The 18273-nt window shown below is 30.8% G+C and overlaps 4 protein-coding genes and 1 pseudogene across 5 annotated transcripts; 2 read left to right on the forward strand and 3 right to left on the reverse strand.

The window, feature by feature from the left end:
- Positions 1–386: 386 nt before the first annotated feature.
- LOC145751080 (Y+L amino acid transporter 2 pseudogene) lies at positions 387–2287 on the reverse strand (annotated as a pseudogene). Its single transcript, XR_014283707.1, has 2 exons — positions 2096–2287; positions 387–1904 (listed from the first exon to the last, which is right to left on the reverse strand). The product of XR_014283707.1 is annotated as a Y+L amino acid transporter 2 pseudogene (transcript).
- Positions 2288–2297: 10 nt separating this feature from the next.
- On the reverse strand, positions 2298–5454 carry LOC145751079 (Y+L amino acid transporter 2-like). Its single transcript, XM_082567159.1, has one exon. It carries the CDS (start codon positions 5258–5260, stop codon positions 3788–3790), a length of 1473 nt encoding a protein of 490 aa, XP_082423285.1. The 5' UTR covers positions 5261–5454; the 3' UTR covers positions 2298–3787.
- A 1915-nt stretch (positions 5455–7369) lies between these two features.
- Positions 7370–12127, reverse strand: LOC145750368 (uncharacterized). Its single transcript, XM_082566389.1, has 14 exons — positions 11929–12127; positions 11429–11613; positions 10901–10992; positions 10719–10809; positions 10535–10576; positions 10309–10410; positions 10048–10104; positions 9687–9797; positions 9297–9407; positions 8939–9088; positions 8600–8734; positions 8176–8241; positions 8034–8079; positions 7370–7949 (listed from the first exon to the last, which is right to left on the reverse strand). The coding sequence occupies exons 1-14, from the start codon at positions 11968–11970 to the stop codon at positions 7923–7925; spliced, it is 1257 nt and encodes a 418-aa protein (XP_082422515.1). The 5' UTR covers positions 11971–12127; the 3' UTR covers positions 7370–7922.
- Positions 12128–13282: 1155 nt separating this feature from the next.
- LOC145751646 (proteasome subunit beta type-7-like) lies at positions 13283–14519 on the forward strand. Its single transcript, XM_082567835.1, has one exon. It carries the CDS (start codon positions 13415–13417, stop codon positions 14243–14245), a length of 831 nt encoding a protein of 276 aa, XP_082423961.1. The 5' UTR covers positions 13283–13414; the 3' UTR covers positions 14246–14519.
- LOC145751645 (leucine-rich repeat-containing protein 47-like) lies at positions 14519–18154 on the forward strand. The gene is made up of 7 exons (XM_082567833.1): positions 14519–15493; positions 15614–15738; positions 16040–16159; positions 16366–16484; positions 16692–16830; positions 17048–17143; positions 17281–18154. The coding sequence occupies exons 1-7, from the start codon at positions 14575–14577 to the stop codon at positions 17458–17460; spliced, it is 1698 nt and encodes a 565-aa protein (XP_082423959.1). The 5' UTR covers positions 14519–14574; the 3' UTR covers positions 17461–18154.
- The last annotated feature ends 119 nt before the right edge of the window (positions 18155–18273 follow it).

An 18273-nucleotide genomic window follows, 5' to 3' on the forward strand; every position in this document is an offset into this window, starting at 1 on the left:
CAAAAAATACACTTTTGCAATAAATAAGAAAACAGTGAAAAATAATTGTGTAGCATTATAAAACATGTTATTTTGTGTATTTAACTTATTTAGGTAAAATCAAACAGGCAGCAATAGTGTTTATAACTACAAAAAAGTAACCACCTTTTAACTATCCACTAGCACTAGCATAAAGCAGCTTGGCAAAAATTTACAATAAAAACATTTAAGCAATAAACACAGAGCGAATAACTTAATAAAGGTAGTGTTTGATTGCACTATGTCATATAAGTCATGGTAGTAATTAATTAAGCAACTTAAAAAATGACTTTATTCACAAATGGTGTACCGTGTAAAAAGTAAATCTTGTTATGGTGGTGAGCATTTCTCCGCGAGCTTTTAAAAAAAAATTTAAAAACAAGGTTTTAAAATTCGGCATCTAGTTCAGATTCAGGTCTGACCACTGGAAAAATCTTCTGCATAAAACAGGTGAACTTTTGCATAACTCCATTTAAACATTGCGGTTTTCTGCCTGGAGAAATGTAGATAAACAGAAAGTAGATTGGAATGCCTGTAAGGAGAATGGCCGTGCCGATTAAGGATTCAAAGGTCTCCGTAAAAAATGGTACAATAACCAGAAAAAGGCAGGCAATGCAGAATATGATTGGGAATGCTATGTTAACTTTAAGAGGTCTTGGCAAGTCAGGTTGGCTAAAGCGAAGATAGATTTGGCCGACAATAGACAAACCAACTGTAAGCCAGTACATGAAACTGTAGTAATTGATAAGTTGAAACACATCAGTAACACAAAGATAAATCAGTGTTAAACTGCCTGACAACACAATAGCAGGCATTGGCGTGAACTGTTTTGTACTAACCATGGCATAGTAGTCAGGAAGATGCCCTTCTCTTGCTCCTACAAAAAATAATCGAGAAGATGCCATTAACGAGGAATTAAGAGCACCGAACGTTGACATGGCAACAGCAATTGGAATCATCCAACTTACAACTCCTAAAGTTTGATCAGCAAAACCAACAGCTACAGCATCAGATGCAATAATTTCAGCAGGGGTAAGAACAGCATAATAAGCAATATTTGCCAACAAATAGATAATAGTACAAATTGGCAAAGAGATATATATAGCTTTCGGCAAATTTACATACGGATTTTGAAGTTCTTCTACCATGTAATTTAAGGTATCCCAGCCGGCATAAGAATACAAACCAGAATACATGGCCAGAGCAATATTTCCCACATTTGTTGTTGTGCCGGTCCAAGGCTCAGAAAACGAACCAACTGATGTGCCATATTTCCCCATGACAACAAACCCAGTAATAATAACAACTATCAAGGCAATAACTTTTGCATATGCAAAGAAATCTTGAATTCTAGTTCCATAACGAACGCTCCAACAATTGACAAACATGATGATAATCATACAGGCTGCTGCCAACAACCTTACAGCTATAAAAGGAGGTTCACATGTTGGAAAAAATGGCTGGATTAAATAGTTAGCAAATGTGATCGCAATTGCTGCTTGTACAGTGGGTTCAATAATCAACACAGATATCCACAGACGCATAAAACCAATTAAAGGTCCGAATGCTTCTAGTATATAAGCATAACTTGCTCCTGATTTTACGATTGTTGTACCTAGTTCAGCATAACACAATGCACCGACAAGTGAAAATATTCCACAAATTCCCCAAACTAATAAACTCAATGCTGGAGATCCGCATTCCTGCTGGACGCCTTTTGGAGACAAAAAAATTCCTGATCCAATGATGTTTCCAACAATTAAAGCAACTCCATTTACAAGTGTAATTTTTTTCTTTAAAGTGACGACTTGATTTCCATCTTTAGCAATATTTTCACTGGAGCCCATTTTAAATACAAAATTGCCTACAGATTTTTTCCTTTAAAACTGTAAAATTTAAAAAATGAAACCATTAAATTAAAATTATGACACTGTATTCAATAATCCTTACTAAAGGGTTAATAATTTTAACATAATAATTGTTAGTTTATAAACACTTTAATTCACATTAAACCAAATTCATGCACTATGCAAACACTGTGTAAAACAAGCAATTCTACAGACCCAACACTACTCACTGTAATATGTGACAGCATGCCTTACGCAAACACGTGTGTTGAAGTGAAGTGGTAACAGGATACAAAAAGGAAAAAAAGGGCAATTATTCAATATGACTTGACGTTTTACACTCTGGGGGCGAATGCCCTTAGGATACAAATGTCATTGTGATTGGTTTAGCCTAATTTCACCAATTAATCTTATATCAACTTTTCCTATGTATCTTTTAAAAAATTACATATGTTAAAAACTCAGTGCTACTTTTAAGGGATCGTAAACATTTACATCTTTATTATCCAGTTTAAATACACAAGTAACTCTTGGCTAACATATGTGAAAAGTTAACAAAAATCATATTTAACATCAACTTGAATATTTAAGAGTGACAGTTTTAAATTTAAAATTGTAGCATGCAAGTTACACTCACACTTAAATCATAAACAACAAATCATAAATAAAGGTGCTGCCAATCACAGTTAGCTTTAAATATTAAGTAAAAAAAAGCTTGAGTTCAAAGGATTTTCACAATTAAATTATGAAGGTAAAAAAAACTGTTGAGTTTTTAGAGGATTTAAAATTTCACAATTTACAGTAAAGCTTAAAACCAGACCAAAGCACATATAAATAAACAGTGGCTTTTTATCGAGTGCTTTAGAATTGTACAGCAAGACTAAAACAGGTACTAAGCTGTATACTTTAAATAAAACCACAGCATGCATATTTACAAAATAATTTCACACTATAAAAATACAATGGCCCATAACCAATAGGTGACTAACTATAAAGGACACTGTAAAAAACAAACAATTATAATAAAATTATTTAAAAATTTTATGTTAAAATTAATATTGAGGGTTAACAAATTTCCAATGTACCAAAAGCAAAATAATATTTTACTGATAAAGAAGAATAGTTTTCTTGTGCATTTGCATTGAAGCTACAAAAATTGTGTTGAAGTGGCACTTAAATGATAAAAAAGGTAGGTAAATGATATTAACACTTCAATATTTTATGATTATATCACTTTTTAAAATTGTGTATGTATGCCAAAGTGATAAAAGAACAAAAACATGTGACTTATAAAAGACAATTAAAAAAAACAAAAAAGTACATATTTTTCTGATTATGTTGTAAAAAATGCAAAACTTTTAAAAAGGTTGCTGAATATATCGCAGTTGCAGTAGTTTGCAACATCTAGGTAAAAAAATAAAACTACAGGGCAACAATAAATATTGAAGACATTTTTAAATTGTGTTTTAAAGGGTTGTGAATTAAAAAGTGGGTTAAATATTTTAAAAAAGTTTTTCAAAAATATCATTTTAAAAATATTTGCATGCTATTGAATTAAAAAATAAATCATAATAATAAGCAACTTTTTTACCTTAGTTTCTTGAATATATGATACAAAAACTATAAACTAAATAAACTATAAACTAATCGACTAGATAGTATAAAATTCAATTAAAAAACTACAAAATACATATATGCAAGCTCGGCAAAAAAACTAAACCAAATATCAAACTTCTACTCGATAATAGGACAAAATTAAAAATGCATGGAGACTAGGGGGCATAACAAAAAATTATAGTTTATACAAGCATAAAGCTCTATACAAAATGTAGCCCTTGTTATTAAAAAGCACCCAAAAATGTACAGCACCTAATAAATAATTTAGTAAATGTGACACTTAATTTTGGGATACCACTTTCGGTTTAAAAATCTCCTTCAATTTCAACTTCAGAAATAGCAACCGGTAAAAGTTTCTGGTTGAATCGGGTGATTGCTTCACTAAACGAGCTAAAGCAAGAGAGTTGATTTTCAGCAGGTAGGTAAACGAACAAGAAATAAACTGGAATCCCTGTAGCAAGAATCACGGTGCCTAATAAAGAATCTCTTGTCTCGGTAAAAAATGGCACAATAACGAGAAACAAACATGCCAAGCAGAAAATAATAGGGAAAATAATATGAACTTTAAGAGGTCTTGGCAACTTTGGTTGGGTAATTCGGAGGTATATTTGTCCTGCAATGGAAAGACCTACAGTGAGCCAGTACATGAAACTGTAGTAGTTAATAAGATCAAATACATTTTCGACACAGAGAAAAATTAAGGTCAGTAATCCTGTTAAAAGAAGACTTGGTGCTGGAGTGTAGTTTTTCAAACTGACCATTGCAAAGTAATCAGGAAGATGTCCCTCCCTTGCACCAACAAAGAAGAGTCGGGATGACGCCATTATAGAAGAGTTAAGTCCTCCAAAAGTTGACATGGCAACCGCAATTGGAATCATCCACTGTACAACTCCAAGCGTTTTGCTTGCAAAGCCAACAGCAACTGCATCCGAAGCAATTAGCTCAGCAGGAGTAAGAACAGCATAATACGCAATGTTGGTTAAGATGTAAATAATTCCGCAGATGGGTAAGGAAATGTAAATTGCTCGTGGAAGATTTCTGTAAGGATCCTGAAGTTCTTCAACCATAAAGTTTAATGTATCCCAACCAGAATAAGCATAAAGGCTTGAATACATTGCTAATGCTATGTTTCCAACATCATTCGTTGTACCTAACCATGGTTCGGCAAGAGCTCCAGATGAATCACCTTTAAACATTGTAACAAATCCAGCAATAATAATAACAATCAGGGCAATGACTTTTGCATACGCAAAAATGTCTTGTATTCTAGTACCATATCGAACACTCCAAATGTTCATAACCATTATAATACATACACAGCCCGCTGCCATCAAGCGTACAGCATAAAATGGTGGGTCACATGTAGGAAAAAAAGGCTGAACGAGATAGTTGGCAAAAGTAATAGCAATCGCTGCTTGTACAGTTGGTTCTATAATTAACACAGATATCCAAAGACGAACAAAACCCACCAAAGGCCCAAAAGCTTCTAGTATATAAGCATAACTTGCCCCTGATTTTACAATGGTTGTACCTAGTTCTGCATAACACAATGCTCCTACAAGTGAAAATAACCCTCCAATGGCCCAAATGATTAGACTAAGCCCCGGTGAGCCACACTGAATCTGAACCCCCTTTGGGGTTAAAAAAATTCCCGATCCAATGATGTTTCCTACAATTAAAGCAACTCCATTTGCTAATGTTATTTTCTTCTTCAAATTTACAGATTGCTTGGTAGCTGTAATGTCTTCACTGGTAATTTGCAGTTCTTGATTTGACATATTTAACTTGAATCAAAAAATTTTTTAAATAAATTAAATTTATTATTGTCAGATTGTCAGTCACCAAACTAAATCTTATAAACTTTAACCTAACAAATAATTAAGTTCACCATTAAACTAAATAAAACTATATTTATAACCTCAACAGTAATTTAAAAAAAAAAATTGTGAGAGCTAAAAAGAACAAAAATAAACAAAATATTTCTTTTCATGTGTGAAGTTTGGCAAAAAAGGTAAACAAAAAAACGGCTATAGACCTTTTGAAGCAAAATTAAGAACAACTTAATATACGATAATTGGCACTTTAGACACTTCAATCAACTATGATCACAATGCCTGTTACTGCTAGAATTCTCACCTCGTTTTTTCTCAGCCGTCTTTTTCTTAACACTACTACTACTACACGCCACGTGTTATGCTAAAATACTACGATGTGTGGAAAATATACAAGCGAGTTAGCATACATGATGTTATTTTTCTTACGTATTTACGCCGTTTTTGTTGTTTGAGCGAACATACAATAAATTAAAATTTACCCAAAAAAAATATCATTCTTTTAAATTATATTATTATACTTTACTACAGTTAATTCAGTCCAAAAAGTTTTAATTTTTCTATAATGATGTATGCCAACTTTTAGATTAAGTAATTTCTTAACAACATTTCTTATATCAATGGTATGACGTCACATTACTCGGGCTTTGATATGGTTGCATCATATTCCTTGGATAGTTTTTAAAATAGCTTTTTAGTCATCATTTTACAATTTTTAGTCATCATTTTACAATTTCAATTATATACTGTTGACTTACTTTGTACGCTTACCCAAGAAAACCAGACTAACATGTTCATACAAAGTGTCTCCCTAATTAGTCGGAAAACGATTTATTTCGCCGTAATGCCATTTTTACAACAATTCACAACTGCGTACAGATCAGATTTTAACGCTTATCTTATTATAATAAAGCTTTTAGGTATAAATCTTTAATATATAAAGACCACGAAGCGTCTTGTAAATAAAATACCAACGGCGTTGCTCTAGTCCATTCGAATATCAAATTCCATTGGTTTCAGAAAACGAACATTGTTTTTTTTGAAAATAGGTATTGTTCCAATGTCAAAATTTTGTTCCAATGGACCAAATTTTGAAATCCACACCACTTTATTGTGTAGAACAACACTGAAAGTTTCTAAAGTTTAGATAAAACACACCTGTTTTGGAATAGTTAACACAAGTTTTGCACAACTATATAGTCTTTTAAGTAATTAAACCAATAATACTGTTGAATAGACTTTACTTTGCCATTTTTCATGAAGGTTTTTTTAATCAACATCCTGATAAGCAACAGCACACATTACCACATGCCTTTAACAATTTTCAACAAATAACCTAAACTCTGCCGAACTACTAAGCAATCGTATTTATGTTTAGTTAAAAATATTTTTAAAAAACCTACAAATTATTTCTATATGTCATTTAACTACTACATGCCAATATATACTTAGTTTTAAATTTTAGTATATACAATCCCCCGACTAGTTGTTGTTTATCTTTAATACTGCAGGGCAAATGTCGCCTAAAGCTACGCGTTTTTTTTTACAGTTGCTGAAAACAAAATTTTAAATGTTAAAAACGTCTTATTCAAGCATAACACGACATGGCAGCACTTGGAACAACATATAAAGCGCAATAACCATAACCAACTCCAACCGAGCCAAAAACCTATCTGCAAGTTAGTTGTCATTAAATTTGATATGATATATACTTTTATGTATCTTTATCCTCGATGTGGGAAGGGCGACTTCACGACCTAAACAGAGTAATAACTAATACCCTGACCAAATTTGTAGTTTGGGATATTATTGATTTCAAATGTCAAATAATTAAGCTGTAGATTAAGTGGTTGCTCAGTAAGAGTTCCTACCGTTTACATCGATTTACTCAAGGACGCTACAGCCTGAGAGCAGAGAGGATCGAACCAACGATCTCATGTGGTATAGCAAGCGTTCTAACTACTACACGCCGCTGCCGGTAAACATTTATTTATTTTTTTTAAACTGCTAAACATTTATATTTTTAATAAGAAATGTTACAATACGTTTGGGCAATAAAGTGAGGCTTTTCACATTTTATTAAGGCAACTACACAAAAATAAAGCTTGCATTTAGGTATAAGTTTTCTGATATGGTAAAATAAAGTAATAAAGAAAAAGCAAAGCAGAATCGGCAACAGAGAGCATGAAACTAACCACCTTTGTGAACTGGGTGAAATATGTGAGAACATACAATACTGATCAACAGTATATGAAAACAATAATAAATTAGAAAAAAGTAAAAATATTTATTATAGTAAAATATCAAAAGCGTTAAAAAAATTCACAGTGGGTTAATTAAAATTCACAGTGGGTTAATTAAAATTAAAAAGTGAATTAAATGATAGGAAGAATTATTTAGCACATTCCACTTACAGGGATTTACACAACAAAAAAGAATGAAAGCAAATATAAATCTACTCTAATTAACTACGAAGTTTTATATACATTGTTCTGCAGTGGAAATTTTAGAAGTTTATGTAGTTTGTTGCCAATGCTCTCACAATATTTTAAAGTTTGTTGCCAGTTATCATAACATCACATGTCCATAAAAATAAATCTTTCTTCTTTCAAGTTTGTGTTGGATTGTATGCAACCTAATGCAATTGAATTTAAATAAAGTTATTTAAAAATGAAAATTATAAAATATTTTATAAACATTAAAAAGAAACTTCTTTTACCTGAATAATGATCTCCGCATTGTTTTCCTGGTCCCTCGCCCTCTCTCTAAATATAAATATAAATACCAATAATGTTTTCCATAAGTAATGGTTAAATGCAAAATTTAACAATTATATTTTATTTAAAAAATAATTTACTTACAGAGGTTGTTCTTCTAGTGCTGTTCGATCTTCACTTTCAGGATTTCTGGGTGGAACAAGGTCAGCCCTTTAATTTAATAACAGCAAATATTAACACTAGTCAATGGCCCACTTTATAATCGGCATATTATATTTGCAAACAATAATTTACTCGTGCACCAAAAACAAAAAACTTTCTAAATTTTAAGGCCTTCAATTTGGATATACATACATTTTCCACTAAGCTTTATTCTATAAAATTTAAACACATTGATTTGCAATAAACATTTACTTACAAAAACCTCTGAACGCTTACAAATAAATAACAAAGAGTTAGGCAAATATATTAATATAATAGGGTAAAAGCAAACCCTTTTTTGTGCTTTGTTACCACAACAGTTCAAATATTCAAAAAAAAACTACCTTTAAAAAGTTTTTGTACTTACTCTCGATTCACATCAAACCCATCTGCTTCATCTTTTACAATAGAGGTACTTTCTGAAAAAGAGTCTGTACTAGTTTTTTCACCGTCAATTTTTTTTCCATCTTCATCAACAAAAGCTTTTATGGCACTGTAGCACCTTACAACAAAAATAGGCAGTTGTTATGAAAACTTTGTAAAAATATTAACAAACCATAAAAACTAAGACTATCAAATCAATAAAAAAATGTAAAAATTCGACAACCTATGTTATGTATTTGCAAAAAAACAACCCTATGGTTACATACCATTAGCGTAAACCTGATATTTAAAAAAACTTTGTTTAAAGAATACTTTAACTTACCTATTAAATGGTTTCTTGAAACTATTACTCTCTCGTCTATTTTCACTAACATTCTGTGGTAGAACAGCAGAAGATGAAGACGGGGCACCAGTATCATCGTTATTGTCCAATGTTTGTTTTTGATTGCCTTGGTCTCGGTGAAAACCACCACTAAAAACAAAGCAATATTTTTCATTGTTACAAAAAATTACCCGACACTGTTTAAAAGAATTTGTGCAATACCACTGCACTTGATTACTATTTCGTTAATGTAACATATTTCTTGGATAAGTATGTTCAACTATAAAATTTGTTATGTCCAAAGCTGGAGTATTCAAGATTAAATCAATATTATTTAACAATTTTAACAGAAACTCACATTTGTTTGGCAACAGAGCTAGGGGCAGAAGTATTAATACTGGCAGTTTCATTGTTTAAAAAATCTAAAGCATTATCATTGCTGGTGCTTTGATTTTTTTGATCACTGTTACTAAAAAATAAATTACCAATTATCTGAAACAATTTCGGTAAAAAATTAGGATCACTTGTACCTTATGATTCTTAACAAAAATAGGACCATAAAGTATAAACAAAAATTTAGTGAAGCCTGCAAAGTATTATAGATAATTAACAAGAACTGTAAAGTACAAAAAAGAATAAGCCAAGAACCTTAAAGCATTAGAGTTCATTTGGGAACGTAAATTTAAATAATTACTTGCAACCAAGCTTGACAGAATTTACCGACTGATAAATTAAGTCTTTAGCTTACCTCTTATTGTTGCTGGCAGTTGATGTAGTTGACGTCTTAGTAGCAGAAACATGGCTCAAAGTGTTACCATTAGGAATATGAATGGTGTTTAGGTTTTCTTGATCACCATTACTAAATTTAATTGAAATTTACAAACTATTAAAAATGATGTTAACCAAGAATAAATTTATTAAAACGGCGTCAATTTTTTTTATCCAATTTAATTAACAATAAAAATGGTTAAATTTTCAAATTTATGGTAAGAATTTTAAATAACATGTGCAACAAATTAATATTAGAACATTAATATAGCTCCACAAAAGCTTTAAGTAAATTGATTTTCGTGCATTACAATTTGATAAACATTAAAAAGATTATTTACCTGACTAAAGGTGTTTGTTCATCGACTCTATTTTGTTCGGATGCCATACTATACACACTATAAATTTAAAATAAGTGATTATATATATATATATACAGTATATAAATATTTCAAAATTTACTAAATTTATTTTTATATGAAAGTAAAACACTTTTTCACCAAATACTTGTTTTTAAAAAAATGTTCTGAGAAACACAAAATAACTACTATAAACAGTGTTCACATAAACGCTTTGGTAAACAAAAAAAAGCTTAAACTAACCTGCTATTGCTGTTGTTTGATGTGGTAGCAGCAGTAGGAGTAGTAATATTAGAATGACGGTTAACATCAGCTCCGTTTCTTTGGCCTAGCTCAATATCAGCACTAAATAGTAAAATAGTTACCGTTTTGAACAAAGTCGATCAAAATGATAAATGTAAATATCAAAAATTGTTCTTTTTAACAGTATATATGTAATAAATGCATTGTTTAAGAGTTTGCTACTGACCTTGACTTTTTGTCTTTTACACAATTAATCTTTTTACGGCAACTATATATAAAAGATAAACCGTTAAGCCGTTAAAGTTACTAAAACACATTACCAATACTAAAATGTAAAGTGATCTTTTATAATAATTAATAAAAACACATAATAAATAGCCTTATTTAATTTGTATCAAAATAATACTTACCAGCAAAAAAGCAAAATTAAACCAATTACAAGAGTTATAACTGCGCCAATCAATCTCTTTTCAAGTAGGCTTAGACCTGATGATTTTGTCACTAAAAAAAAACAAAAAAATTTTAAGTTTTATTTTTGTTTGAAATTAAAGTATTTGGCAAGTTTTTACTATATTTAGTATCAGATTTATACCTTCACTTTCCTGGTTATTTACTGCTGAATCAGCATCATGATTAGAATCGGCCACAACAACAGGACATTCTGAGGTTAAGTTTTGGTTTTTACTAAAAAAAAAACAAGATTATTTTTTACGAGATGTGGGATAGTGCGGGACTGACGTAATGGTTAACAAAAATTCGCAGAATGCTGGACGAAGTGGCATTTTGATGTTTTTGCTGTGGTAAGAATGCAGTATTTATCTAAAGGGTACAAAATTGTGGGGAATTGACATTAAAAGATAAAGAATAATGTGAAATCGACTGTAAAGCGCAAGAGAAGATTGGAAAAAAGTATAAAAATTTTGATCTCCTTCGCATTTAGCGATTTTTTGTTAACATTCACATATAGCCTCTATATTTTCCACATCCCGAAACTTTTCGCATACTGTATTTTAGTACTAACTGTTTTATTTACTATATATTATATTATTTTAATGTCAATTTAAACTTTTTATGTAAATATGAACAAAATTACAAAAAATATTAATATATAGCTACTTACTAATCGCATAGTGTTAAAGGAGTAGCGCTGCCTGGGCATTTGCAGCAGTATCCAACAGTAACGTTTGAATTTGTTCGAAGAGGATATAAATAATCTGCATAATTATCCTCAGTTGTTTTTGGCAAATTGCAAGTTAAGTGAGGAGGCTGAGGCTTACCTAAGCTCGCACCGAGTTGAAATAAAATCTAAACATAATTTCATTACAACTTTTAATAATTTTTGGGTATTTGATTTTTATGAAAATTAGAACAAATTTTATTTTTAATCCTGGTTGATCGCCTGCTTTGCCTATTATAATCTACCAACACAACATAATTAACAGTTTGTTTTATTTAAAGGGCCTTTAAATTGGACACTCACAAATCTATTTAATTACATGTGTATACATGAAAAGATGAATGCAATGAATTAAGTTTTTATACGTAACAACCGCAAACCAAGACAAAAACAAATATTCTGATTAAAGTTTTAATAAAAAGTTAAGCAAAAATAATACTTACTGATACACAAAACAATTTGAATAATATTTTACTAATCTTCATTTTCTTCAATTTATAAAAACTTCAAAAAAATAAGTAATTGTCTAAATATTCGAACCCCTAAAAAAAATCAGAAAATATTAAAATTTTTAACGACCCAGTCAGCCAGTTAAATAACTTAATCTATTTATTAATATATTTAACGCGCAACTGTAAACCATACAAGCGTGCCAACTATTATGAAATAAACGATTGCCGGTCTTATTATTACTATATAACTCCAGACTTACTAGAAAGTTCTATGTGACGACTAAAAAAAAAAAGTTCTATAAGGTGTAATCACGTGGATAACAATAACAAGTAAAATCAGAATCGGACTTAATCTACTTGACGAAAATATATATTTGACGGATCAACGGATCGAACGGATTAATAAATCAAGTTTTATTAACTGAATCGAATATATATTAAATAGATATTACATAATTCAAATGCATATTTGACGGATATTTAATTAAACAAAAAGTTTTCATGAATTAAACCCTTACCCTAACCCTCACCTATTCAGATTACCCATTAACACATCCGACCCATTCGATCCTTTTATCCATATAATAGTCAATCAATCCATACGATCCGAAAATATATTCTCGTCAGGTGGATTAAGTTGTAATCGTAAAATCAACGCTGCCTTTTGTGATAGCGCAATATTTTTGTGGTAGCGCAATATTTTTTTATTTTATTTATACAGTTATTTTTTTACCAATACCATAAAATTATTTTTTAATAGCAATTAAAATAATTAACCTTAACAAGGTTTGACAATTTTAACAATGTATTTAAATGTTTTTGAAGATAACAAAACTTTGTATGACCAAACTGTTGTCCTTTTGGTAATCACAACTTTTGTCGAGTTGGCATGACTAGCATTTATACCTTAAACGAGTTTATTAGTTATATTTAACCCGTGCAGCGAATAAACCAACGGATTGTGCGAAAAAAGCTTATAATTTTAGATTAAAGATAATTTTTTTAAAACTAAGGGTTATTTGCAATACATTTAAATAAAATAAGACTATTTTTAATATCTAATTGTGCAAATGGTCCTGCAGTCCAGTCTGAAAAGTAGGGCTGCGTACACGCACAAGATTTTTTTCGGTGGAAAAAATGCACGCCTTAATTTAACGTTTTGCACGCCTAGTTTTTAAAAATACCAACGCCTTTTGGTAGCTTATTAAAGCCAAAGTTATGTAAAACACGAAAACATAACTTACGCGTGCACGCGCGGTCACGCTATTTTTTATGCTTGCAAGCACGAAATCTCGTCGAAAACTGCCCTACTTTCCAGACTGGCAAATCGTGTGGTGTAAAAATAGCAAGAATATGATATTTTAGTTTGTTAGTGCCACTTAACCCGTTAATTGTCTTTATTGCATTTAATTTTTTATTATAATATAGTTAATAATTCAGGTTTTTAAATTTTGTTACACAGTAATTACTTTTAAAAATGGCTACAACATTCTCTTGCTTGGAACCACCTACTGGTGGGTTCTCATTTGACAATTGTGCTAGAAATGCAAGACTGGAAAAAACTGGCTTAAACTTACCAAAATACAGAAAAACCGGAACAACAATTGTTGGTTTGGTGTTCGAGGGTGGAGTTATATTAGGAGCGGACACAAGAGCAACAGAAGACACCATCGTGGCAGACAAAAACTGTTCAAAAATCCATTACATAGCTCCTAATATTTATTGCTGTGGGGCAGGAACTGCTGCTGATACTGAAATGACAACACAAATGATCTCGTCTAGTTTGCAGCTTCATCGGTACAGCACTGGCCGAACGTCAAGAGTCACAACAGCAAATCGGATGCTTAAGCAATACCTGTTTAGGTACCAGGGGTACATCAGCGCTGCTTTGGTACTCGGAGGTGTGGATTGCACTGGCCCTCATTTATACAGCATACATCCTCATGGTTCAACTGACAAGTTGCCATACGTTACAATGGGGTCTGGGTCCCTTGCTGCTATGGCTGTGTTCGAATCAGGTTTTAAACCGAACATGAAAAAGCCTGAGGCAATGCAGCTTATTCGTGATGCAGTTGCCGCTGGTATTTTTAACGATCTTGGCTCAGGGTCAAATGTTGATCTTTGCATTATTGGGCTGGATCAAAAAGTTGAGTATTTGAGACCATTTGACACGGCCAACATTAAAGGAGTGAGGCAAGGAAATTACAAGTACAAACCTGGAACTACCGAGGTCATTTCGAAGATTGTTAAAAATATCAAGTACGATGTTGTGTCAGAGAAGGTTCAAGAAGCAATGGACACTTCTTAATTATAAAAATAACTCGTAACAAAACAAGTTCAAATTTAACTGTTTAGAAAAGTTAACAAATTGTAAAGCATAAGAGAATATTTTGTTCATTATTTTCAATTAGTTATTCATGTTCTATGCTTTTACTTTAAATCAAAAGTTTAAAATTATTTGCTGAATTGTTAGAAATGTGTTAATTTTAAGCGTAAATTACATAGCTTATTTAGTTTTTGGTATTTACTTGTATTTCAAATAACAATTAAAACTGAATATTTTGTTCTGCTTTATCATCTAGGTTTTATAGTCAAAACAGTTAACTTAACATTTAAAAAAAAAATAGGTATTTAACTATGACAAGTACTTGGTCAGAAATAGAAGTGGCAGCAAAGGAAAATAGAAGGGAATTGGTGTTAAAAGGTGATGAATTGAAATTAAAAGTCAAAGAAAATGAAGGACATTTGCCTAATGAACTATACGATTTGGAACTCTTAAACTTTGTTGAAATTAACTCACTGGGTGTGCAATTTCTCAGTAAAGAGATTACAAATTTAAAGAATTTAGCCCAGTTGTTTTTGCGTAAGAACGAAATAACTGAATTACCCCAGTCAATTTGTACACTGACTTCGCTAAAGATTGTTGACTTATCGGAGAACAAAATCACTAGTCTACCAGAAGAATTCGGCAAACTGACAAATTTGCAAACTTTAAATGTTGCTCATAACAAATTAACGGAACTACCAACTAGCATTTGTAATTTGTCGAATCTGGCGATTTTAGATATTTCTCAAAACGAGTTTGAAGACTTTCCAACTTGTTTATATGAATTAACACTTTCAGACCGGTTAGCTGAGTTATATGCTTCTCACAATCAAATTAATGACATTGGAGATGAAATAGTAAAGATAAAATCCCTAAAAGTTATAGATTTATCGAATAACCAACTCAAGGAATTAACCAAGGCAATTGGAAGTTGTTTAAAGTTAAAACAAACAAATTTCAAGCAAAATCCGCTTAAAGACAAAAGAATGAAGAAATTAATAGATCAAGATAATTCACAAAAATCAATTCTGGATTATATTAGAAGCAAGGGCAGACCACTACAGACTAATGGAAAGTCAAATGATGGGAAGAGTAAACCGCAAGGAAAGGGTGCTCGAAAAAAGTTAAAGGGACAAAAAATTCAAGAGGAAAACACAGAATTGGAAAAGAATTTAGTAAAGTATTTTATAGATGTTTTAAAGATTGGAGCAGAGACTGAAGAATCACCAGGTTTATATAAAATTATACACCCCACAGAAAATGTGTTTATTACGACAAAAACTGTTTTTTGGTTCCGCCAAAAAAAGCATCTTTAATAATACAATTTTAAATTAAATTTTTTTTTAATAGAAAAGCCATTTCGCATAATTACAAGTGAAGAAGTGAAGGAAGTAAGACCCTACATTGTTGGATGTGTCATTAGAGGACTTGTTCTAGATCAAGGAAACTCATTTAAAAATTTTATAACTCTACAGGTAAGTAATCTTTAAGAGCGATTTAAGTTATTAAATTGTTTTATGGTTAAAGATTTGGAAATCTTTGGTTTCATCCATAGCGTTTCCAAGTTGAAGCGCCCTTCAGTATGACACTATATACTGTACAAACTCCTGCGGAGCCAATATCTAATAGACAATTTAATTAATATTGTCACAAACCGCCAAAGTCAATTTATACTGGGTCAAGGTATTATGTGTTACTACCTTATTTTTAAACTATAAAAAATTTTATTTTCAAAATTGTTCAAAAATTTACCTGACAAACTATGTCATTTTATAGACTAGATTGCATGACGAGTTATGCGATAAAAGGACAATTGCCACAATAGCCACCCATGATTTAAAAGCAATACAAGATTCAGTGGTTTTTTATGACGCCGAAGATCCAACTTTATTTAAGGTAAAAAAAAATTTTTGTGTACATCAATTTTAGTTAGAGGCTTAGTGGACAATGTCTTATTTATAGGCCAAAAATAAATAGAACTGTTTGTGGTTTGCAGGTTAATTATATTTAAGAGTTATGAAAACTAAAATCCTGATCATTACTCTAATGTATAATTTGTTGCCGTTACTGTAACAAATTATTAACAAAAAATATTTTTCAAGATACAACCACTGGGCAGAAAAGGGGAGTTGTCTGCTTTCCAACTTTACCAAAAATTATGCAAAGAAGCTGAAACCGTGAGGAAAGAAAAAAAGAGAAATCAAGTGTCAGGAATATACAAGTAACAGATTAAGGACGAATTTCTTAACCATATTTTTAAAATAAAATCACATTTTTTTAAGACAGTGTACTTTGTTCTCCTTGGAATTTAATTTAAAAAAAAATCGTTACACTACTTAGTTAATCTACATTAAAATAATTCAAACAGTTATAGTTAATAAAAATAAATTTAAATTTTAACTATCCGAATTTAATATTTAATATCTAGATACCTGTCACTGTTAAAAGGAAAAGATAAATTTGCATATTTAAGAAGATCCCAAGACGATTGTGTCATTTCCCTTCCACCTCTGACCAATTGTGATGTCACAAAAATATCACAAGACACTAGAGACATATTTGTGGAGGTAATTAAAAATATATTTTTATCCTAAAAAATAATGCTTACAGTATTTAATTTAGTAAGCGTTTTTTTAACATTTACGACATATACTTCAAGTTAAAAGAGTAGAAATATTAGGTTAAGTACCACAAACATTGTAAACATTAAAAAAATATGTAATAACAAAAACCAATATAATAAATGTAAAATTTTGATTTAAAACATGAGTTTTTATTCTGTAGGTTACCGGGACTAAATCACTTAATGCATGTAAAACTATCATGAACGAACTTTTAAAAAAAATGGCCGAGTTGGGATTCTATTCAATTCGACCTAAGGTAAAATTAAAACAAGTTCAAAGTAGGCATAAGTTGAAAAAAAAATGTAATATCATTAAAAACAAAACGTTTTTTTTAAAAAGGACTGGGATTTAAATTACTCCGCTTACATTTTCTTAATTTTTTCTATATTCCAGGTTGCAGATTTTTACGACGATTCTAGCGACGAAGAAGTTGAGGATAAAGAAACAAACAAGACCTTAATCGTGCAACAAGTTCGTGTCGAGGACTCAGATGGAAACATGAAAGTTCTTTATCCTTCTTGGACAGATTTAGAATTTGAATCGAAAGAAATCAAAATCCAACGTCAATCCTAATAAATAAAGTTTAAAAATTTTGGAAAAATTATGCCATTTGTTTTACATTAATTGGTGATGTTAGTCAGTAAATCAAGGAGTTGTTTCTTTAATTCCAAGAAGACCTAATTAAGTTTAATTTAAATATTCTAGTTTCTGTAATTTGCTGACAAGATAATCCACAATTTTTTTTATAAATTTCCCACTGTTATTTCTTGAAAACAACATCATGTATGAAAAATCTTCACAATAATCTTTTTAAATTGTTGCACCACCCAAAATTTAAAATATTTTGCAATATTTTTATTACAACGAACTGAAATTGGCAAGCACAGTTGCAATGAAATAACATAAACAGGAACACTTACGGTTACAAGAAGTAATAATACTACAAACAAAAAGGGTACCACTCTAATTGGTAAAAATACTTACGTTATTAAAGTCTACTGGAGTACAAAAAAAGGATGTGTTACAAGTATTGGCAGTGCCGAAAAAATATGTCTTAAAAACTAAACGTCTCTTAACAAGAGGTATTAACTAACAATTTCACAAAATCAGAAGGCAATTTCTTGTCTGTAAACACAAAATGCCAAGCCAACACACCATACCAAACAGTATCAAAGGGTGATTGTAATGTGTATAGTTAATATATGAATTATTAAAATATTTAAATCAAAATAATACAGAAAAGGGAAATGAATTAGGAATTATAATGAAAAAAGCATGACAAAAATGCTGTTAACACTTAAAAGCACAGTTAATAGCTAGATTATTTACTATGTGTAGATAGCAAGCCCTATAGTCAGAATTTTAATTGTCGCAATTCTTAACTGA

Source organism: Corella eumyota, chromosome 4 (assembly GCF_963082875.1).
Source record: "Corella eumyota chromosome 4, kaCorEumy4.1, whole genome shotgun sequence".
In the NCBI taxonomy this organism is placed as follows: domain Eukaryota; kingdom Metazoa; phylum Chordata; class Ascidiacea; order Phlebobranchia; family Corellidae; genus Corella; species Corella eumyota.

Bases quoted from the DNA above. Each gene is read 5' to 3' on its own strand.
- LOC145751079 (XM_082567159.1), bottom strand. From the start codon at position 5,260: ATGTCAAATCAAGAACTGCAAATTACCAGTGAAGACATTACAGCTACC.
- LOC145750368 (XM_082566389.1), bottom strand. From the start codon at position 11,970: ATGAAGATTAGTAAAATATTATTCAAATTGTTTTGTGTATCA. The intron at 8,242-8,599 runs GTAAGTACAAAA...ATTAAATTAAAG, and splicing joins GGGTTTGATGTGAATCGAGA to GGCTGACCTTGTTCCACCCA. The intron at 8,080-8,175 runs GTAAGTAAATTA...ATTTATATTTAG, and splicing joins GCACTAGAAGAACAACCTCT to AGAGAGGGCGAGGGACCAGG.
- LOC145751646 (XM_082567835.1), top strand. From the start codon at position 13,415: ATGGCTACAACATTCTCTTGCTTGGAACCACCTACTGGTGGGTTCTCA.
- LOC145751645 (XM_082567833.1), top strand. From the start codon at position 14,575: ATGACAAGTACTTGGTCAGAAATAGAAGTGGCAGCAAAGGAAAATAGA. The intron at 15,494-15,613 runs GTTTATATAAAA...TTTTTTTAATAG, and splicing joins AGAGACTGAAGAATCACCAG to AAAAGCCATTTCGCATAATT. The intron at 16,831-17,047 runs GTAATTAAAAAT...TTTATTCTGTAG, and splicing joins CTAGAGACATATTTGTGGAG to GTTACCGGGACTAAATCACT.